This window comes from Macaca mulatta, chromosome 16 (assembly GCF_049350105.2).
Source record: "Macaca mulatta isolate MMU2019108-1 chromosome 16, T2T-MMU8v2.0, whole genome shotgun sequence".
NCBI lineage: Eukaryota > Metazoa > Chordata > Mammalia > Primates > Cercopithecidae > Macaca > Macaca mulatta.
The window spans coordinates 39064916-39087869 of NC_133421.1; the positions used below are offsets into that span (position 1 = coordinate 39064916).

The 22954-nt window shown below is 42.5% G+C and overlaps 1 protein-coding gene across 4 annotated transcripts; it reads right to left on the reverse strand.

Annotated features, from left to right (window-relative positions):
* Positions 1–576: 576 nt before the first annotated feature.
* On the reverse strand, positions 577–18753 carry TMIGD1 (transmembrane and immunoglobulin domain containing 1). 4 transcript variants are annotated; one of them, NM_001194531.2, is given in 7 exon segments: positions 577–913; positions 1432–1472; positions 3118–3221; positions 9172–9450; positions 13523–13801; positions 16675–16781; positions 18633–18674. In NM_001194531.2, coding segments are annotated over 6 exon segments (789 nt in total). In that variant the 5' UTR covers positions 16757–16781; positions 18633–18674; the 3' UTR covers positions 577–909.
* Positions 18754–22954: the final 4201 nt, after the last annotated feature.

The following is a 22954-nucleotide window of genomic DNA, read 5'->3' on the forward strand; positions in this document are numbered from 1 at the left end:
CCGCGCCCGGCTAATTTTTTGTATTTTTAGTAGAGACGGGGTTTCACTGTGGTCTCGATCTCCTGACCTTGTGATCCGCCCGCCTCGGCCTCCCAAAGTGCTGGGATTACAGGCTTGAGCCACCGTGCCCGGCCTAGTCTTCTTTCTTTAGTCCTAAAACATTTCTTTTACGAAATGACAGTGAAGGTAGATAATAATTGATTTTTTGTTTGTTTGTTTTTGAGATAGAGTCTTGCTCTGGTGCCCAGGCTGGAGTGCAGTGGCGCCATCTCAGCTCACTACAACCTCCGCCTACCAGGTTCAAGTGATTCTCCTGCCTCAGCCTCGCAAGTAGCTGGGATTACAGGTGCACGCCACTACGCCCAGCTTTTTGTACTTTTAGTAGAGATGGTTTTCACTATGTTGGCCAGGCTAATCTTGAATTCCTGGCTTGAAGTGATCTGCCTGCCTCAGCCTCCCCAAGTGCTGGGATTATAGGAGCCACCACACCTGACATAACTGGTATTTTTTCATGTGCTTCCTGGGCAACTGAAAAAATTGATTACTCTGTTGTTTCCTCCTTTTTTTTTTTTTTTTGGTTTTGCACCAATTTGTGAGACCCAAGCATCTCCTACCTAGAAAAAAAACACACTAAACAGTAAATTATTACCAACCTATTTGAAACAAATCTCATTAATATATACCTCAAGGAGAAGACTTAAAGAAATCTTACTTTTCATTCTTAATAGCTGTCTCCATAAAAATATTCCACAAGTGTATCAAATTAGCCCTAACAACTACTGTTAAGTGATTAATGAAACAGGAGTGACAGGAGTGAATTTAATAATAGCGATAAATACAGATGGGACTACATAACTTTGGAGGTCCTGATGCAAAACTCTCTCTGTATTCGATGGTATCTCAGCTTTCTCATCTGAAATGAATGAAGACATTAATTATAATGATGCTCATAGCAATAAGAAAAAAATTCAAAACAAAACCCATACTCTCTGACAACATGCCTTTGTTCTTATTACTTACTACCCACTCCACATATGCTAGAAGCACTAAACGAAGCTGCAAAGAGAAGGCAGTATGAGGATGAATGTGGTTCCTGGCCTCGTCGTAAAGCAGTATGGAGCAGTGGCTTCCCCCAGAGCATTTGCGTTGTGTGGCAATAAAATGCAGTTGCACAAACGTTAGGCAAACTCACTTAAGGAGAGAGCAGGCTTAGGACCGAAGGTGTTCTCTGTTCTAGGCAACTTTTCAACCTATCTTCCTCTAAAGTGGAGGCAGATTTTCCTCCACCTTCTATTCTTCTTTGAACTCCTTCCCCTTCCAGCACCTCCCATCTCTAGATTTCCAAACTCTAGGAGTTTGTCTAGAGTAATGCATATTACTGCTATTCATCTGCTTATTTAAAAAGCACTGGTCCCGGCCTAGAGTACTTACAGAGCTGTTTCCCTGTGAGGGTCTTTATCCTTCATGCAGAGCTAAAAGCAAACATGGCAATAAATTAGCCTGCTTTTTAAGGCCCATGGAGAAATATTTTGAATGCATTAAGATGGCTTGAGGACAGGGGCATGGAAATACAGCCACCTCTGTATTGGCTCAGGTGTTGTTTTGGGGGCCACACTAGTAGTTATTATTAAATGCAGAGAAGATGTAACTTTTAGTTAAGATACTTCCAGGATCTTAGATACTCGAGTATTTCTTTTTTTATAGAAAAAAAATGTGGCCGAGTGGGGTGGCTCACGCCTGTAATCCCAGCACTTTGGGAAGCCGAGGAGGGTGGATCATTTGAGGTTGGGAGTTCAAGACCAGCCTGGCCAACATGGTGAAACCCCGTCTCTACTGAAAATACAGAAAAAAAAAAAAAAAAAAGCCAGGTATGGGTCGCGTGCCTGTAGTCCCAGTTACTCTGGAGGCTGAGTCAGGAGAATGGCGTGAACCCGGGAGGTGGAGCTTGCAGTGAGCTGAGATCGTGCCACTGCACTCCAGCCAGGGTGACAGAGCAAGACTCCGTCTCAAAAAAAAAAAAAAAAAAAAGGTTTGTGGCTGGGCATGGCAGCTCATACCTATAATCCCAGTGCTTTGGGAGGCTGAGGCAGGCAGATCACTTGAGCTCAGGAGTTCGAGACCAGCCTGGGCAACATGGCAAAACCCTGTCTCTACAAAAAATACAAAAATTAGCAGGGCATGGTGGTGCATGCCTGTGGTCCCAACTAGTTGGGAGGCTGAGGTGGGAGGATCACTTGAGCCCAGGAGGTTGAGGCTACAGTGAGCTGTGATCGTGGCACTGCACTCCAGCCTGGGAGAGAGAGTAAAACTCTATCTCAAAAAGAAAGAAAGAGAGAAAGAGAGAAAGAGAGAAAGAGAGAGAGAGAGAGAGGAAGGAAGGAAGGAAGGAAGGAAGGAAGGAAGGAAGGAAGGAAGGAAGGAAGGAAACAACAACAAAAATATGCTTGGGATTGGAATAGGGAGCGGAGTGAATTGCTTCTTGAGAGACGTGGCTGCCCTGTTACTATGTGTTCCAAGGAGAATGCCCCTCGCTGAATGATGCACTCAGCCTAGGGCTTTCTGCCATATTTGCTCTTCTTTGGCATTGGCTTAACTGGCAGAGTCAAATGCATGGCATTAACCTATGCATGCACATATTCTGAATCATACCAGCCAATGAGGATAACTACTTTATAGTTCAAACCCCAGCCCACTACAGCCAGGGCATCTGGCTATAGTCCAGAGGTGAGCAGCCAGTGCCATCTTTTTCATGCAGATCTCTGAATCTAGAGCAGATGTTCCTCCTTATACTTATTTATCATACCACAGGTACCATAGCAACAATAAAGGGAAATTTAAAAGGAAGGAAAATCAGCCCCCAATTCCCTACCCCTGGCAACACAGCTATTTTCAATTCAGGCTTTGCCCATGTGCACTTCTCTTCTTTGTAAATCTGTACTCATAATAGACCATATAATTTTTATTCCCTTGAGCAACTATATTTTAAGATCTCATGGTAGAAAGACCAGATTTGACTTTGCCAAGAAGGGTTCCTAACTGAAGTCACTTATATTTCTAGCTTTCTGCCTTTATTCAGATGATCATTTTTTACTTAAATAGCTCAGAATACTTAGATACCTCCATTATTTTCTTTCTTCTAGCAACCAGTCCAAAGCACAATGTCAGAAAGATCACAACACACGCAGCAATAATGGGCTCTACTGGGACACTCACAGTTTTATCTGTTGGAAATGCAAACACAGGGAATAAGAATGAACATTTACATACTTCCAGTACATCCCAGCAATGGTGCCTTGAACTTTATGTATATCATCCCCTTAATTAAACCTTCTCAACAATCTCAAAAGATAGATATGATTGTCCTCATTTTACAGGTGAGGAACCAGGGGCTTCGAGGGGTTAGAATGCTTGTCCAAAGTCATAGAACTAGGCCGGGTGCAGTGGCTCATGCCTGGAATCCCAGAACTTTGGAAGGCCAAGGCAGGCAGATCACTTGAGGTCAGGAGTTCAAGACCAGGCTGGCCCACATGGTGAAACCCCATCTGTACAAAAAAAAAAAAAAAAAAAATAGCTGGGCATGGTGGTGAGTGCCTGTATTCCCAGCTACGTGGGAGACTGAGGCAGGAGAATTGCTTGATCCTGGGAGACAGAGGTTGCAGTGAGCCAGGGTCGCACCACTGCATTCCAGTCTAAGTGACAGAGCAAAACTCTGTCTCTCCAAAAAAAAAAAAAAAAAAAAAGTCACAGAACTAGTAAATGGCAGAGGCAGGTTTTGAATCTGTTCCTTGGTGGATTAATAACTTATTGTAATATGAGTAACTCCCCTAAAACAAGTAGGCCATTTTGTGCCTCCTTCACCCACAGTTTTTGCCACACGCAGAGCAGAATTAGATTGAAGTCAACGGTTTTGCCTGGATTTTGAAAAGCCCAAAATATATTGGGAAGTATCCTGGGGTGGGTGAGGGAAGAGAGGGAGGAAGGCTTTGAGAGCAAGAAGAGAAAGGGTGGAGAGCTTTCTGGACTAAGAAGGAGAGAGAGGTCTGTGGGCCTCAAAAGCAGTGGGGAGCCTTGTACCTGTACTACGATGGTGCCCCAAGCAGGTGACAAGACATTATAGAAGGTAGGTGGCTGCATAGTGTCTCTAGGGAAGTAGGAATCTAAGCATTAGCCTTCCCAACCTTGGCAAAGGTTTCCGCATCTCTCTAAATGCCATGCAAAGACAGAGGGCCTACTTCTAACTGGGACTAGGAAGAGATCAGCAGCAACCACGACAGCTTGGAAGTGAAAGCCTACTCCTTTATTTTCTAAACACCAGGCAAACTGAGAGCTACTTTTTTTTTTTTTTTTTTTAGACAGAGTTTCGCTCCTGTTGCCCGGGCTGGAGTACGGTGGTGCAATCTCGGCTCACTGCAACCTCTGCCTCCCGGGTTCAAGTAATTCTCCTGCCTCCGCCTCCTGAGTAGCTGGGATTACAGGCGCATGCTACCATGCCCAGATAATTTTTGTATTTTTTAGTGGAGATGGGGTTTCACTGTGTTAGCTAGGATGGTCTCGATCTCCTGACCTTGTGATCCGCTTGCCTTGGCTTCCCTAAGTGCTGGGATTACAGGTGTGAGCCACCGCACCTGGCCAAGAGCTACTTTATTTATCAGTCACTATAGGCATAGTGCCTGTGTTTTCAAGCTTTCTAAGAGCCTCTGAAAATATTTGAGACCCAGAAAAAAATGATTGGCCCCAAGATATGAAAATAAAGTAGCAAAATTAATCAAAATTAATCAATGTTTAAGCATCTGTAAAATGCAGTCTGGCATCAACTATAACTCAACTGTTAAATAATGATGTTTAAACCTCAAGAACCAAATGAGTAACTTATTTATAACAAAATTCAAAATCTATACAAGTTATAAAAATTCTTTCAAAAATTTTACAGCAGAAAGCACAGATAATGTGCTTTGCTTTTAATATCTTTAATATGATATAGAATGAAACTCTCACAAGTAAAAGTGAAAGCCAGGCAGGGCGGCATACGTGTAGCCCCAGCCACTTGGGAGGCTGAAGCAGGAGGATTGCTTAAGCCCAGGAGTTCAGGGTTATAGCACCCGATGATTGCACCTATGAATAGCCACTGCTCTCTACCTTGGGCAACATAGTGAGACCCTATTTTTTTTTTTTTAAGACAGAATCTCGCTCTGCCACCCAGGCTGGAGTGCAGTGGCTTGATTTCAGCTCACTGCAACCTCTGCCTCCTGGGTTCAAGCTATTCTCCTGCCTCAGCCTCCCGAGTAGCTGGTACTACAGGTGTGCAACACCATGCCAAGCTAATTTTTGTATTTTAGGTAGGTAGAGACAGGGTTTCACCATGTTGGCCAGTCTGGCCTCGAACTCCTGACCTCAAGTGATCCGCCTGCCTTGGCCTCCCAAAGTGCTGGGATTATAAGTGTGAGCCACCATGCCTGGCCAACCCTATTTTTTAATTAAAAAAAATTTTTTTAGAGATGGAGCCTGGGTATGTTGCCCAGTCTGGTCTTGAACTCCTGACCTCAAGCAGTTCTCCTACCAGGGCCTTCCAAAGTGTTGCAATTACAGGCGTCAGCCACTGCACCTGGCAGGACCCCGTTTCTTAAAAAAATAATAAAGTAAAAGTGCTTAAGGTCAACAAAGGTTTTTAAGTGACCTTGTCCAAGCCCCTGGATTCCGATGCCACCCAATGAGGGGAAGGAGCTTCAGTCATTGCTTAAATAACATTTTAGGCATTTAAAGGAAATTAAGCATGTGCTATTTCTTGTACAATTGAGTTTATGGATTGAGGTGCAGTCAACAAATATTTACTGGGTGACTAATGTGTGTTATGCACTGTGTTCAGCTCTGCAAAAAATAGGACAGGTGTGGAAGGCTCCTCTGCCTTCATGGAGCTCATCTTCTAGTGGGGGAGACAGACATTAAACAAACAGATACTACAGATTAAGTATTAGAAAGGAAATGGGGTCATGAAATAGCAAGTGAAGGGCAAAAGCCAGGGAAGAAGGGAAGAAGTGACTTTAGGTAAATTTAATTTCAAAGCCCAATCCCTATATACCTTAAGATTATGAAGTAGGGTTTATCTCCCCTGTCCCCATAACTGTATAACACACTAACCAATTATTATTATTATTTTTGGAGACAGAGTCTCACTCTGTCACCCATGCTGGAGTGCAGTGGCATGATCATGGCTCACTGCAGCCTCGACCTCTAGGGCTTAAGAGATCCTCCTACCTTAGCCTCCTGAGTAGTTGAGACTACCAGTGCGTGCCACCACATCCAGCTAATTTTTCTATTTGTTGAAGAGACAGCGTCCCAGCAAGTTGCCCAGGTTGTTTTGGAACTCCTGGCCTCAAGCAACCCTTCCACTTGGCCTCCCGTAGTCCTGGGATTACAGGCACGAACCATCCCACACAGCCTGTAATTACCTTTTTTATAATTTTCCTGCTCTTGATAATTTTGGGGAATAAATGGATTAAATTTTTGCCCTCTCTTGGCTGTTTCTAAACATTATTCTCATGAAGGTATGGGTCACATCACCCCTATGGAGAAACTTTGCTCAGTGAGCCTTTTTCTAGTAAGCCCTGGTTCTGTACTAGCCAGCTCTGGGACACACCAAAGGGCCCTCACCTTACTGGGGAGCCCCTCACCTTACTGGGGAGCCCCTCTATTTGCAAGATGTCAAAAGAAAGGGGAAGTAAAGGTGGGACAATTAGAAAAAGAAATCAGAATTCATTCACAGGTTGGAATATTTTTACCAAGCCAGATAAAATGAAGCCACATGTGACAGCTCTTATTCTGTTTTTTATTTACTTATTTTTTGAGACAGAGTTTTGCTCTTGTTGCCCAGGCTAGAGTGTAGTAGTGCGATATTGGCTCACTGCAACCTCTGCCTTCTGGTTTCAAGTAATTATCCTGCCTCAGCCTCCCGAGTAGCTGGGATTATAGGCGCCTGGCCATCACGCCCGGCTAATTTTTTTTTTTTTTTTTTTTTTTTTTTTTTTGTATTTTTAGTAGAGACAGGATCTCACCATGTTGGTCCGGCTGGTCTCAAACTGCTGACCTCGTGACCCACCAGCCTCAGCCTCCCAAAGTGCTGGGATTACAGGCGTGAGCCACAGCGCCCGGCCAACAGTTCTTATTCTATAAACAAACTGAAGTAAACAACCTTACCCATTGGCTTGCTTTGGATTTCAAATTTCTGTTGAAAGTGACTTTGGTCTGGGCATGGTGGCTCATGCCTGTAACCCCAGCACTTTGGGAAGCTGAGGTGGCAGATTGCTTGAGCCTAGGAATTCAAGACCAGCCTGATCCACATGGCAAGACCTCATCTCTACAAAAACAATTTTTTAAATTAGCTGGTTATGGTGGCACGCACCTGTCCCAGCTATTCAGGAGGCTGAGGTGGGAAGATCGCTTGAGCCTGGGGGGATGAGGTTGCAGTGAACTATGATTATGCCAATGCACTCCAGCCTAGGTGGCAGAGCGATACCCTGTCTCAAAAAAAAAAAAAAATAAAGGAAAAGAAAGAAAAAAGAGACTCTGGCGAGGGTAATTGCATAACTGCGCCTCCCCCCTTGTCCTGTTTTACGGTCTCATTTGTAACCAGATCTGATATTTCCCTCCCATATTCATCATGGTTAAATAATCCCAACACATGGGCTAAATCTTGTGCTCAAGAAAAGATCTGTGATGTCATCTGTAGCTTTGCATGGCCTCATTTAGGTACTTCCTCCCTGAGCCGTGAAGCCAGGAGAGGCCTCATGAAAGCATTTAGCCTGAGCCCCAGCAGCAGAGCATTTACGCCACCAGCCGTGGGAAGTAGCTAAGCAAGAAGAAATAAGAAAAACAAGTTAGTTTGGAAGAGCCCCACCCAAAACAAGTTTCTGCCCACCTGAAAGCCAATTTGCTAAGCTAGCATCCTGATTGCCACATAAGCTGTATTTTTTAAAAATGTGACACAGAACAATTATGATTTCTTCTTAACCAGGAGGGATATAATTCCCTGGCCTCCAAGTGTGGTGTTCATAGTCACTTAGGATGGCAGGGCATGAGGCCCACCCTTCCATGCTTTTGTGGTCTTGCGGGAGGTAAATAGCCACAGAGCTTTTTCACTGCTTCTATCTCATGGGTACTCAGGATATTTGTGGGTTTGGTTTTTAAAACAAGGAGCCCCTGAGCAATTGTTAGTGCTCTGCAGGACGAATTACTGGTCATTCCAGGAATCACAGTGACGGGCATTCAACCTCCAGTAACTCTTCTTCCCCACCAGCCACTCTGTTCATATCCCATAACCTTCCCCTCAAGGGGAAGGAAATAAGACACGCTAAGGTTCTATCACCACAACACTTCTGGCAGGGGTTCAGTTGGCTTCCTGGGGACTGGCAAGACTGGCAATGAGTGGGTACAGGGAGGCAAATGACAAAGTGAATAATGTTCTAACAAGATATGGGAGTCTCAGCGTGTTGGGCCGCTTCTGGTGTGCTAGCGTGAGAGCAGACAAAGTGTGAATGAGCATTTTCGGCATCTGCTACCCCAGGCATTTTGCCTTTCTCTTTTTGTATGAGCAAGAAATATGAGGAGGGAAAACCCCACAGATGGTCATTTGTTCTGTCATTGTAGAGGTGATAACCCTGGGTAGATGAAGCATGAATCCAAGAGAAAGGGCTTTTTTCCCCCTTATTTTTTCCTACTCTCTCTGCTGATTAGCCTACAGGTTAGAATTTGAGTTAGGAGTGGTTGTAGAGATGCATTTTCTTATCTAGTCATAATTTCTCTTCTCTGTGTGTTTTTTACTTCTCTTCTGTTAGTTATGAAGCTATGAACTCAAAAGTCCAGTTGCTACACACCTCGTTGCCCAGAAGAATTCATGGAAATACTCCTCCCTAAAAGCCAAGCAGAATTGTTTCCTATATTTTGTTCTAAGAAAGGATCTTTGCTCAAAAAACAGTGTCCTGTATGGAATGGGCATGATTTCCCTAAAAGGATGGATCAGGATTCTTAGTGGAAAAATCCTTGGATGGGGATGATTCTCCAAAGAAAATCCTAGCCACTAATCATAATTGTTATTATCATTTATTGTCACCAAAAATATTTACGAGCATCTGGCGTGAGTTTTGCACTGTGCTGAATATTACTTAAAACGAGAGTTACCTTTAACAATCAGGTGAAAGTCCAAGCTCTCCGTTTGCAGAGATGACTTTGCAGTACAACTGTAGGTTCCGTTGTCAGATTTCTCGACTTTGGTGATTGACAGCTGAAAAGACTCACTTGTCTGTTGGATTTGGTGATGGCTTTTCTCTAAATCCAGGAGACTACTGTTTTTGTACCACATCATTTGAGCCTGGGGGTTGGCTTTCACACTGCAAACCAACTTCACGTTACTGCCTTCCTCAACTGTTTGGAAGTTGTTTCCACTTAGGAGAGGAGGAACTGCAAGACTCAAAGCATTTAGATTTAATTAGCTGATAAGCAATAGTTCACTGTCAGAGTTCAAAGTCTTCCTTCAGTCTATCTCATGTGGTCATTTATTCATTTGACAAAAATTTATTAAATACGTACTGTGTGCCAAGCACTGGGGTAACAAGGGCAAATAACACTTCCAGTTCCAAACCTCATGGGACTTTTAATGTGACGAACAAGACAAACCATGAAACAATATATGATTATAAGCATGATATATAGTAATGAATCTATGATAAGCAGACAATGTGTAACACTACCCAAGAGTATAACCCTTGAGTCTTTGTTCTCTGAGACTTAATAAACCAACCTGTGCTAGTGTTGCACAAAACAGTACAAAATTAAGAAGGCATACACTGCAATTAGACCTAATTCCATCTACACCATTTACTGTGACTTTGAGACAGTTAACTAACTGCTAAGGCCTCTGTTTCTCATGTAAAAAAATGGGATAATCATACATCTCCTGAGATGCTGTAAAGATTAAATAAAATAATCCCTGTAAAGAATTTGCCACAGTGCTAGCTACTATTATTATTACAGTGGTGGTGGTTTTGAGGGTTACTCTCACCGTCTGTTTTTGCATTTTATCTAACCATTGCCTTGGTAACATATTTACCAATGCATCTCTATGCATCTCTGCGTTTTCTCAGTGGTGCTCTAGAAATAATGTCCTCCTCCCAGGTGTTCTAAGCATGAGAACTCTGGCATCTGTGGAAGGCAAGTGAGTCCCTCTCATCCCTCTGTGTGAGCAATTCCTTCTTCCCTCTACAGTAAGGGGAGTTGTAGACCCATAGACAGTCAAACATGTATATCACCTTGCATATTCTGGCAGAAGTGCAGAATAGTAATGAAATGGTTGGAGAGTGGGAACTAGGAAAAAGATAGAGATGGAGAAGGAGGAAAAAGGAGCTTGTATAATCTGCACACTGAATAATTAGACCCTGAGTAGGCTGTGCTATTAATAACTCTCTCAGAAGAATGATATTTTGTTGCTCTTTGGAATGAGCTTGAATTCTGTATCAAATCCAACAAGGATGTTATATGGTATTCAGATATGCAGGAAGCTGCTGGAATAGAGAACATAATTGCCGAATAGAACAATTCCATTTGTGGACAGATTCTGTTAGTGATTTCTTTTTATTTAACTATTTGAAATTAATTTAAGCACATCAGTATATGTGAATATCTCCTCTGTAAAAATTAGTACTTTTCAGATAAAGCTAAGATCCAAGCTGGTCACTTCCTGACCCCCAGAGATACCAGCTGCTATGAGTTTGGTGTAAATCCTTCCCTATCTTTCTTTTTTCTTAAATAGTTTTCTATACATATAGTGTACCCATAGGAGATATACCATATTATTTTAGGGGCATGGAAAGGATTTACATAAAATACTTCAATTCTCTCAATAACTTGCATGTTTTTGAGATATGTTCATATTGAACCACAGAGATCTAGCTTATTGCTTTTAGAATGCATTACTTTAATCATTTGTGTTTTGATGAGCATTAGGTTGTTTTCATTTTAAAATGTTAAACAATGATACAGTAAACATCCTTGTACATATCTCTTTACGCCTATGTGCATGTATTTCTCCAAGGTTAACATCTAGAAGGAGAAATGCTGTGTCATAGGATACGCACACTTTAAACTTTGATAGGTATTATGAAAGAGGTGTTCTCAATTTAAACTTTCAGCAACGATGTATGAGAGAAACTGTTTATCCATATTCTCCTCCAAACAGTGTATTAACAAGCTTCCATTTGGTTCTTGATCTGCTATTTATAACAATAATGGTCCTGCCTTTGAAGGGTACATAATATCCTTGTCACGTTTTATGAGCTCATTTTGATTTATTGGTTGATGACTTTGTGTCAGTACTGTCATTATGGATTACTGAGCAATTAACTATACACACACACTTAGCAACAATGATATTTAGGAGATTCTTATAAAGAGAATTTAAAAAGTGGATTGAGGCTGGAAAACTGAAAACAATTTCTTTAAGTCATCAAATCACAAATCACATTGTTGGCATTTCTGCCGTGTCTCCCTTAAGAGGGTTCCATCAGCCCAGGCAACATAGCAAAACCCCGTCTCTACAAAAAATACAAAAATCAGCTCGGCGTGGTGGTGTGTGCCTGTAGTCCCAGCTACTTGGGAGGCTGAGGCAGGAGGATCACTTGAGCCTGGGAGGCAGAGGTTACAGTGAGTTGAGATTGTGCTACTGCACTCTAGTGTAGGTGACAGAGTGAGACGTTGTCTCCAAAAAAAAAAAAAAAGAAAGAGGTTTCATGGAATAAGCACTTAAGCACTAGGTTAGAAGCTTGGGAATTAGTGTTTTGTTCTCAGCTGCAGCTATGATTTGAGCCCCTAGTCTGGGCCTTAGTTTCCTTAGATGTCTTTTTTTGGCAGGGTCTCACTCTGTTGCTTAGGTTGAAATGCAGTGGGGCAATCATAGCTCGCTGAAGCCTCAACCTTCTGGGCTCAGGCGATCCTCTAGCCTCAGCCTCCCGAGTAGCTAGGGCTACAGGTGTGTGCCAGCATGCCCAGTTAATTAAAAACATACTTTTTTTTTTTTTTGGTAGAAATAGGGTCTCACTATGTTATGTTTGTAGAGATAGGGTCTTTCTACCAAATCGTACTGCATCATCATACCTCACCCATCGCCATACCATCCACACCATTCTCATGCAGAACCAGCTTTTCACCCAATGACCCATGTGATCACCTACATAATATCACTTGACAGTCCCCTAAGCCTATACAGTTCCACCAATGGGTTACCAATACCTGGAACCCAGTCATTGAAGAGCTTCACCTTTTCTGACTTTAAGGTAATGCTTAAAGATTCCCTAATGAAAATCTTTTTTTTTTTTTTTTTTGAGATGGGGTCTCACTGTGTTGCCCAGGCTGAAGTGCAGTGGTGGCATCTCAGCTCATTGCAACCTCCGCTTCTTTAGTTCAAGCAATTCTCCTGCCTCAGCCTCCTGAGTAGCTGAGATTACAGGTGCCCACCACCGCACCTGGCCAATTTTTGTATTTTTAGTAGAGGCCAGGTTTCGCCATGTTGATCAGGCTGGTCTCGAACTCCTGATCTTAAGTGATCCATTTGCCTCTGCCTCCCAAAGTGTTGGGATTACAGGCATGAGCCACTGTGCCAGGCCATGAAAATCTGTCTAAGCAGAACACAAAAGCTAGGCACTACAAAGGAAAAGACTTGTAGCTTTAAATATATAAACATTTAAAATTTCAATATGGCAAAAAAGAACTACAAAAATTTTCAAAAACAAGTAGGAGAAATACTTACAATTCAAAATGACAAAGGACTAATTTCCTTAATCCACAAAACTCTCATACAGATTAATGAGCAAAAGGCATAAAACCCAACAGAAAAAAATGAGTTAAGGATACAAGCAGGCATTTCATGGAAACAAACAAAAAAGGCCAATATGTTTACATAAAGGTGAACACCCTCATTCTTAATTTAAAAATTGAAAATAGGCTGGGCGCAGTGGCTCACACCTGTAATCCCAGCAGTTTGAGAGGCTGAGGTAGGCAGATCACTTCAGGTTAGGAGCTTGAGACCAGCCTGGCCGACATGGTGAACCCCCGCCGTCTCTACTAAAAATATAAAAATTAAAAATTAGCCGAGTGTGGTGGTGGGTGCCTGTAGTCCCAGCTACTCAGGACGCTGAGGCAGGAGAATCGCTTGAACCCGGGAAGGCAGAGGTTGCAGTGAGCCAAGATTGCGCCACCGCACTGCACTCCAGCCTGGGCAACAGAGCGAGACTGTGTCTAAAAAAAAAAAAAAAAAAGAAAGAAAGAAAAAAGGAAAAGAGAATTTCAAAGGAGGCTGGCAAATTCTCAGAGTTTGACGATACTCAGTGCTCATGAGGGTGAGGGGAAATAGGTACTCTCATGCTTTGTGGTGGGAGCGTAAATTGGGCAATTTGGCAATACCAAGACCTAGATTTCAACTACCACTTCATATGTTACAGACATTACAGACCCACTAGCCGTTTCTGTTCCCCTCACTCACAAATAACATTCAGTGCCACCGAAATGGACACGGACGGATCCCTCCCCAGCCTGCAGGTAAAGCTGATTCCGTTGTCATTTTCACTGATGGAAGAGACACAGACAGAGCTGGAATTGATTTTGTTTCCAGATTTCAAATCCACTCTCCCCTCCTCTCGGTACCAGAGCAGTTCTTCCTCTCTGGTGTGGTTTTGAACAGCACATATCAGAGACACTTGGGAGCCAGGTGTAGTATCCAGGATATAGTTCTCAGTTTTACCATTCACAGTTAAAACAGAACCTGGGAGTGTAGAGAGAAACTATTTAGATATACAGAGTAAACAACCTAAATGCTCATGAACAGGGGATTGGTTAAATAAGTTATGTTACATCAGTAGAACAAAATAAGCTCTGAACAATTAAAAATAGTCGTATTGATCTATATGATTTATATTGAAAAATATTCATAATGTATTGTTAACTGAAAAACAAAAAGATTAAAATGTGGTCATCAAATTTTGGTGCACGTTGGAATCACCAGGGGATCTTTTAAAAAGTACTGATGTAGCCGGGTGCGGGCCTATAATCCCAGCACTTTGGGAGGTAGAGGCGGGAGGACCGTTTGAGCTCCGGAGTTCAAGACCAGCCTGGGAAATATAGTCAGACCCCTTCTCCACAAAAAATAATAATAATTTAAAAAAACATTAGCCAGGCGCGGTGGTGTACATTCGTACTTCTAGCTACTTGGGAGGATAAGGTGGGAGAATCGCTTAAGCCCAGGAGGTGGAGGTTGCAGTGAGCCAAGATCGCACCACTGCACTCCAGTCTGGGTGACCGAGCAAGACCCTGCCTCCAAAAAAAAGTACTGATGCCTGGTTCTCATCCCCAGACTTCTGATTAGTTGACGTGAGTGCAATCTAGGCATTGTGTTGTTTAAAGCACCTCACCCCCAGCCCCCAGGTGATTGTAATATGCAGTGAAGTTTGAGAAGCACCAGGTTAGAAACCAATACATACAGAATGATCATATGCGTGTGTGTGTATGTGTGTATGGTATACATATACACATACACACATTTTCATGGAAAAAAGACTTAGGAAAAAATCCCATATATATTGAATACACACACACACACACATGCATATATGTATATACATATACACATACCATATTTAATTTGTTTACTTGAAGGGATTGAAAGTAGGAAAACAAGGGAATGAAATGGAAAAATATTTAAGGTATAAACATTAGGCAAAAAATGCAGAATATAAGTTAAAGCTCTAATAATTACTACAAATGTATCAAAATTGCACATGCATATGAGTAAGAACTGATTTGAAAACACTTTTATGATTAAATGATAGGATTATGGACAAATTGGGTCTTGCATCTATAGTGTTTTAATATTGTTTTGGCAGTGAAGAAAAATAAAAAGATGTTTAAGTAGCTGGGGTTTGTGTGGTAGACAAGTCTTCGTGGGTTGGGTGATCAGGATACATAGTAGGTTTTTTTTTTTTCTTTCAGCTCTGACTTTTAGAAATCTATTCATTGGCCGGGCGCGGTGGCTCAAGCCTGTAATCCCAGCACTTTGGGAGGCCGAGACGGGCGGATCACGAGGTCAGGAGATCAAGACCATCCTGGCTGACACGGTGAAACCCCGTCTCTACTAAAAAAATACAAAAAACTAGCCGGGCGAGGTGGCGGGCGCCTGTAGTCCCAGCTACTCAGGAGGCTGAGGCAGGAGAATGGCGTGAACCCGGGAGGCAGAGCTTGCAGTGAGCCGAGATCTGGCCACTGCACTCCAGCCTGGGCGGCAGAGCGAGACTCCGTCTCAAAAAAAAAAAAAAAAAAAAAAAAAAAAAAAAAAAAAAAAAAGAAATCTATTCATTGCGTAGTAATACACTTGAATTTTGATTTTTATTTTCCTGGTTTAGAAGCAAGTAACAAAAGCTAAAAAAGAATTTTATCTATCATAAACCTGTAGCCTGGATAACATTTGTTGATATGTTCTGTAAACACATTAACCTTCCTTTTAAAAAACTTAAGCTGGCTGGGCACGGTGGCTCATGCCTGTAATCTCAGCACTGTGGGAGGCCAAGACAGGCGGATCACCTGAGGTCAAAAGTTTGAGACCATCCTGGCCAACATAGTGAAACCCTGTCTCTACTAAAAATAACAAAAAAATTAGCCAGGCCTGGTGGCGGGCTCCTGTAATCCCAGCTACTCAGGAGGCTGAGGCAGGAGAATCACTTGCACCAAGGAGGTGAAGGTTGCAGTAAGCTGAAATCAGGCCACTGCACTCCAGCCTGGGTGACAAGAGTGAGACTCTTTCTCAAAAAAAAAAAAAAACTTAAGCTACTTGTAAAGATAATCGTATTGTCTAGTATTTTTTTTTAAATATGGAATATTGAGTGGTTGTCATCTCTGGATGAAAGTATTTAGGGAGATTTGTACTTTTTTTTTTTAATAGATTGCCTAATTTATTTTACTATGACTATGCATTACTTTTAAAATCAGAAAAGAGTGGTAGGGGAGCAAATGCTGGAAAGATTTTCATGTGAAATGGCATGTTCAGATAAACAGAAGATTATTTGGGGTAACATTAGTAATAAAATGCATTAAAATGTAGGAGGATTCTGGTGGTGGCTCTGGAGAAAATAGAATACTTCACCTTGTCTTGTAATAATAAAACCCTAAAAACAATATTTTTCCTTTTTTTTTTTTGAGACGGAGTCTCACCCTGTTGCCCAGGCTGGAGTGTAGTGGCGCCATCTCAGCTCACTGCAAACTCTGCCTCATGAAATGGATTCACACCATTCTCCTGCCTCAGCCTCCCAAGTAGCTGGGACTACAGGCACCTGCCACCACGCCTGGCTAATTTTTTGTATTTTTAGTAGAGATGGGGTTTCACTGTGTTAGCCAGGATGGTCTCAATCTCCTAACCTCATGATCTGCCCGCCTTAGCCTCCCAAAGTGCTGGGATTACAGGCATGAGCCACCCGCCCGGCCTCCATTTGATTTTTTATTGTTAGCTAACTCCTATACTGTGAGCCATGCTAACTGTGTAGTCATTTCAATTTGGAATTTAAGGATATATCCAATGCCCATTGATCATTTTTCTTAATTGGAAATTTTCCTTTATCTAAAAAGAGGTCAAAAAGAACTTTAACTTACTTGTCATCTCACGTGGCAGAAATAAAATTAATAAGAGAAGAAATCTTCCCATTTGCATTACAACACTGCTGTTCCATGCCATCTTTAATGAGTTAAAGTAGGATCTACTAAGGGAAAAATAGTGCAGTTGGTTTTGTACTTTGGTTTGTGAACCTTCCTTCTGTCTATTATGCATTTAAAGTGAAGTCCCAGATGAATCATCCCAGCTGTAACGGTACTACTTCTAGCTTTTAATTAAACAACGCTGCCTGACTAAGTTCAAAGTACATTTAGTAGTAAGATTTTTTTTTTTAAAGCAACATAAAGAAAACCACAAGGAAATAGGCTGTGACAGATACAGCAGCATTAGGGTGCCCTGGGGAAGATAAAACCAAGAGACTTCCCTAGAGAAACTGATAGAATTTCATTTTAACAGAATGAAACTTGTGTCATTCTCAGACAGTCCCTACTGAATAAAGTAATTCTTGTTCTGAAAGTTTCTCTTGGGTCGTTTTTGTAAAGATGTTCTCTGGTAATAGAGAGTTTTTGAGATTACTCCAAATCCCATGGATTGAAATGGTGTGTACTTAGGAAAGACCCAACTGAAACATGGCCTCTAGTTTAAACCATGTTAATCTTGCCTGTCTCCCACTCTTCTCTCTCTCTTCCCCTTGACCCATATGTACTAAAAATAATAAATAACAAAGCTGTCCTTTCTCCCTTCTTGCTTTTGCTTCACCTCTCCTTCTCCCTAAGATACTCTCCACTTCCATCTGAGGAAAAAAACATATATTCATTACTTCCTTTCAAGAGTACTACTATAAATATAGTGGAACCACATATGAAAAACTTTCTGTGCAACAGGGACTGTGCTAAACACTTTACATACATCATTTCTGTCACAATTAAGCCTCCCAACAACGCTCTTGAGGTTATTTCTATAGATTTAAAGAGATTATGTAATTTGCCCGGATCTCACAGACAGTAAATGTCAAGGTCAGGATTTGAACCCAGGACTCCCAAGACCATGCTCTTAACCACCGTACTACTACCCTACTCTTAACCACCTTACTACCCAATCTACTGCCTAGAATAATATTCTTTTCCTTTAAGAAGCTGCTGTTAGACTGGGTGCAGTGGCTTATGCCTGTAATCCCAGAACTTTGGGAGCTGAGGCGGGTGGATTACCTGAGGTCAGGAGTTTGAGACTAGCCTGACCAACATAGTGAAACCCCATCTCTACTAAAAATACAAAAAAAAAAAAATTAGCCAGGCATGGTGGCGGGCACCTGTAATCCCAGCTACTTGGGAGGCTGAGGCAGGAGAATCACTTGAACTTAGGAGGCGGAGGTTGCAGTGAGCCGAGACTGTGCCACTACACTCCAGCCTGGGCGACAGAGCGAGACTCGGTCTCAATACATACATACATACATACATACATACATACATAAAAAGAAGCTGCTGTTATTCTTTTCCAGTTCCTGACCACTTGGAGTTCTCTCCCTTTAACACCAGTATTAAACTACAAGAGCTGAAATATACCTATACCTACTCTGCTCCTCCCCGTCCCAGGCGTGTCCCAACAGGAGTGAGTTTCATTCATGCCAGGCTTACCCTTTCTGGCAGACAAGCCTGCATCAATCTTTTCGTAAGATGCAATTACTACTAATATTGATTCTTTTGTAATTTTAAATATTTGCCAAAAAGATTTCTATCACAGTGTTGTAACAGTTATGATTGCAGAATGCAGTCAATAGTAGAATTTTCTCAAGCACTCTCCACTACAAGTACTCAATAAAAACTGAGAGTGCAGGCTTCTTGCCAGACCTCACCCCGTCCTATTAAGGGGGCAAATCTATGTCTTCTCTTTCCTTCCACTCCACCGACACGGCAACTTTTCAAAATGTATTTCCCTCACTTGGCTTGATTTTAATCTGTATGACTCTCTACTTTCTATATAAGACAGTCTTACCACTTACCTCTTGAACTCTGAGAAGCTGACTTCCTTGGCCAACTGTTCCTCTGCCTGAAAACCCTAAATGCTTTCCCTGTTACAATCCTTTATAATACTTGAATTTGAACACTTTATGACAGTAGGATCAAATAAATAAGATAACTTGGGTTCAAAGTCTGTTTCTCTTTATGGAGTCTTAGAGAAGATAGTAATTGGGAAAGACATCTTCTTAAGATCTGAGTTTCTATGTGTACCTAGGTTACTAGGTGGGGCCGGATGTTAATAACAGGGATGTGTTGTTTCAAGAAAGCCTGAACTTGTGCAAAACTCTGTAGCGCATCTCACTGAATATTGTCATATTTAAGTAAGATAGCTGCGTTTTGATCGTCTACTAGCCTGGGGATTGTGATGGTACAAGTCCAAGAAGGAGTTTGATTTTCACAGATGTCAAAACATTGGAAGATTCTACATAACTTAAATAATGCTGGAAAAGTCTTAGTTACTGCTGGTAACCCAAGCCCAGTCCATAAGCTGTACCGAGCCAGGCATAGCAGGGAGCCGTTTTTTTTTTTTGTTCGTTCGTTTTTTGAGACAGGGTTTCACTCTGTCACCCAGGCTAGAGTGCAATGGCAAGATCGTGGCTGACTGCAACCTCTGCCTCCCAGCCTTCCAAGGAGCTAGGACTACTGGTGTGAGTCACCATGCCCAGCTAAACTTTGTTTATATATATATTTTTGGTAGAGATGAAATTTCGCCATGTTTCCTAGGCTGGTCTCGAACTCCTGGCCTTAAGCAATCTGCCCACCTTTGCCTAGGGAACAGTTTTATCCTCTTGAGACTCTCACCCGATTGGGGGATCCTTGCATTACACTATGTTTATGGTATTATTAACAATGCAAATTTTATCTGCCAAATACTATTGTTCCCATTTACACAAAAATATAACAGAAGAATATTTATAGTTATCCACACATTTGAACACACTGTTGAAGCACACCAGCAATCTGCCTCTTACTAGCTATGTGACTTTGAAAAGTTATTTAACCTCCATGAGCCTCAGGGTCTTCATCAATACAATGGAAATAGTAATAGTGCCCTCCCTATGGAGTCACTGTGAGGATTAAATGAAATGAAGCATGTGAAGCTGCCACACAGTAAGCTCTTAGTAAACAGTAGCTCTTATTACTATTATTATTAATACAGGCTGAGCAGGGCATCCTAAATCAACACAACCTCACTATAGCATTGTTCAAGCAAAAATCAGAGCTAAGAGCCGCTCCTGTTGGCTGGGTTGCAAGCACCACCTAAGCAGGTTTTGAGTTTGCCTCTCTAGGGATCCAAGATTGTCATTTTAAAATGAATTTAGCAATGGAGCGATGTCTTGGTTCTTGGTCCCTCCAAAACAGACCCTGAGACAGAGCTTTTGAGTGCAAGTAGTTTATTTAAAGGTGATCTTGGCCAGGCACAGTGGCTCACTCCTTAATCCCAGCACTTTGGGAGGCCGAGGCGGGTGCTTCATTTGATGCCGGCAGTTCGAGACCAGCCTGGCCCACGTGATGAAACCCCCTCTCTACTAAAAATAGAAAAATTAGCTGGGCATGGTGGCGGGCGCCTGTAATCCCAGCTACTCGGGAGGTTGAGGCGGAAGAATCCCTTGAGCCTGGGAGGCGGAGGTTGTGGTGAGCTGCGACCTGGCCACTGGACTCCAATCTGGGTGAGAGAGTGAGACTCTTTCTCAAAAAAAAAAAAAAAAAGTGATCTCAGGAAGCATAGTAAGGAAGTAAGATAGGGAAGGGAGGAAACTAGTAAAGCATGTGTTAAAGGTTACTATTGTGAGCAATGTCCTCCTGGAGCCTTGGACAAGGTTGTATTCGGTGGAGCACACCTCCGAATCAACTTCTGATAGGGAAGGAAGTGTTAGTATTTATCACCAGCTTCTCTCCATCTCCGGCGACTGAGGGGCACTCTCAAGGTGTTGACTCTCTGGCACTTTCAGCCTGCCCTGTGAGGGCAGAGTGTACTCTCTCAAGCTGGCCAAGATGTCCAGGCAAAGATGCTCAGGAAGTCACGGGCTATACGGGAACTCTTTGCAAGTAACTTCTAGGTAGGCCAAGGGGATGTGGGTAGAGCACCACCAGCAACTTCTATAATTGGATATTAGGTGGTATTAGGAAATAATGATTAATTATTATTAGTTGTGATAATGGTATTGCCGTTATGTAGAGAATGTTCTAATTCTCAGGGGATGCCTGCTGAAATATTTATGGGTCAAGTGTCATGATAATTGCAACTACCTTTCAAATGATTCAGCAAGAAAAGTAAACACATAAACACACAAAGCGAATATAGCAAATGTTAACATTTATTCAATCTAAATAGGGGTCTATAGATCTTCATTGCATTATTGTTTCAACTTTTCTGTATGACATTTTTGTCACCAGAATATTGGGGAAATATATTCAGCAGATATTTATTGAGTATCTGCCATGTGCTAAGTATTCTAAGCACTGGGGATGTGACTTGCGGCCAAGCCAATATGGTGGCTGTGTCATGAATTAGGGAAAAGATGGCTTCTCTAGTCACTCTACTGCCATCTGTGGAAAATTGTTATAATAACTCTACAAAGCTATGATGTCTGTAAGACGAATAGTGCTTCCAGGTCTCCATAACATTAAATGGTGATACATAGATGAAAAACAAGCTCTGGGCTTTTGAAGGTCTTACATTGTAGAGTAGAACGTTAATGATGATCAGTAGCCATGCAGAGTGGCCTCAGGTGCTGAGCAGGGATTTCAGATAAGCAAAATGGTATAATGGCGCCCCTGCTGGAGAGTCAAAGAAATCATATGACTTGTGCAAGCTCATATAAATCCCTGGAACAGTCCTCTTTCCTAGACCTGGCAGAGGGAAGAAAGCATTTTTCTGTAAGTAGTTAAGCCCAGTAGTTAACCATTAAGCCTAAGTAGTTTGACTGTTTGCAGTATTTACAGAGTCCAATACTCCACAGCTTCCACAATGACTTAGACCAAGAGGGAGAGAGGAAAAGCAGCCTCCAGTCTGAACATTCCTGGGAATAAAGACCAATCTGGCAGGGTGTGGTGGCTCACGCCTCTAATCTCAACACTTTGAAAGCCGAGGCGGGTGGATTGCTTGAGCCCAGGAGTTCGAGATCAGCCTGGGCAACATGGTGAAACTTCAACTCTACAAAAAATAAAAAATAAAAAAATTACAAAACTTAGCCAGGCATAGTGGCATGTAGTCCCAGCTACTTGGGAGGCTGAGGTGGGAAGATGGATTGAGCCCGGGAGTTTAAGACTGCAGTGAGAGTGATCGCACCACTGCACTACGGCCTGGGTGAAAGAGCGAGATCCTGTTTCAAAAAAATAAAAAAAAAAGACAATCTGCTTCCCAACCCCAAGGCCCAGGTACTTCTAGAAGGGTAACAGACAAGGGAGTCCATGACTCTCTGATTAAGGCAAGTATTAGAATCACCTGGGGGAGGCTCCAGTACCTTTCCTTCCTCAGTCCTGATGAGACTTAGAAATTTCATCTTTAACAAGCCTTCCAAGGGACTCTGCACAGCGGTTTGTGAATCTCCTTTTGAGAACCATGGAGTCAAATTCAAGGTACAAGTTGGGTGCTCTGCCCTGGAAGGGGATGTGTGCACAGGGGCGCCTTATGGGAGGCTGGCTGGATGGGTTCACAGGCCTCACAGTACTTTCTGTTGTATGGGAATGAAGAACAGGAGAGAGAAACAACCAATCAGAATGTGGGAAAGGCCTGCAGGCTAGGGCAGCGGTCACTGAGCACTGCCATCCCACAGTCTTTGAGCTGTGACCAAACTTGGTATGACAGAGACAGCAACTCAGGAAATAGCTAGAGGGCCCGAGGGCCAGCAGGGTCATCTGGCCAGGTCAGTGGGAATGCCACTGATGGTTTTAAAGTGACAGAAAAACTAGAAATCTGACAGGCATAGCCTAGCAATGATTTCTCTCTTTTTTTTTTTTTTTTTGAGACAGAGTTTCGCCTGTTGCCCAGGCTGGAGTGCAGTGGCATGATCTCGGCTCACTGCAACCTTTACCTCCCAGGTTCAAACCATTCTCTGCCTCAGCCTCCCAAGTAGGTGTGATTACAGGTGCCCGCCACCATGCCTGGCTAATTTTTGTATTTTTAGTAGAGATGGGGTTTCACCATGTTGTCCAGGCTGGTCTTGAACTCCTGACCTTGTGATCCACCCCCCTCGGCCTCCCAAAGTGCTGGGATTACAGGTATAAGCCACTGCACCCAGCCAATAGAGTGGTTCTTTAGCAACACAGGGACCCAGTGTGTTGCCTTTTCCATCCAGAA

What these genes read in the sequence shown, in the direction of transcription:
- TMIGD1 (XM_077969204.1), bottom strand. Translation starts at nt 16,756, where the DNA reads ATGGCATGGAACAGCAGTGTTGTAATGCAAATGGGAAGATTTCTTCTC. An exon ending in GGTGGCACTGAATGTTATTT is followed by an intron (nt 9,451 to 13,522) that starts GTGAGTGAGGGG and finishes TGAGTCTTGCAG; the next exon opens with TTCCTCCTCTCCTAAGTGGA. An exon ending in GAAGAAAGAAAATAATGGAG is followed by an intron (nt 1,473 to 3,117) that starts GTATCTAAGTAT and finishes GTTTGCTTTTAG; the next exon opens with CTCTGCATGAAGGATAAAGA.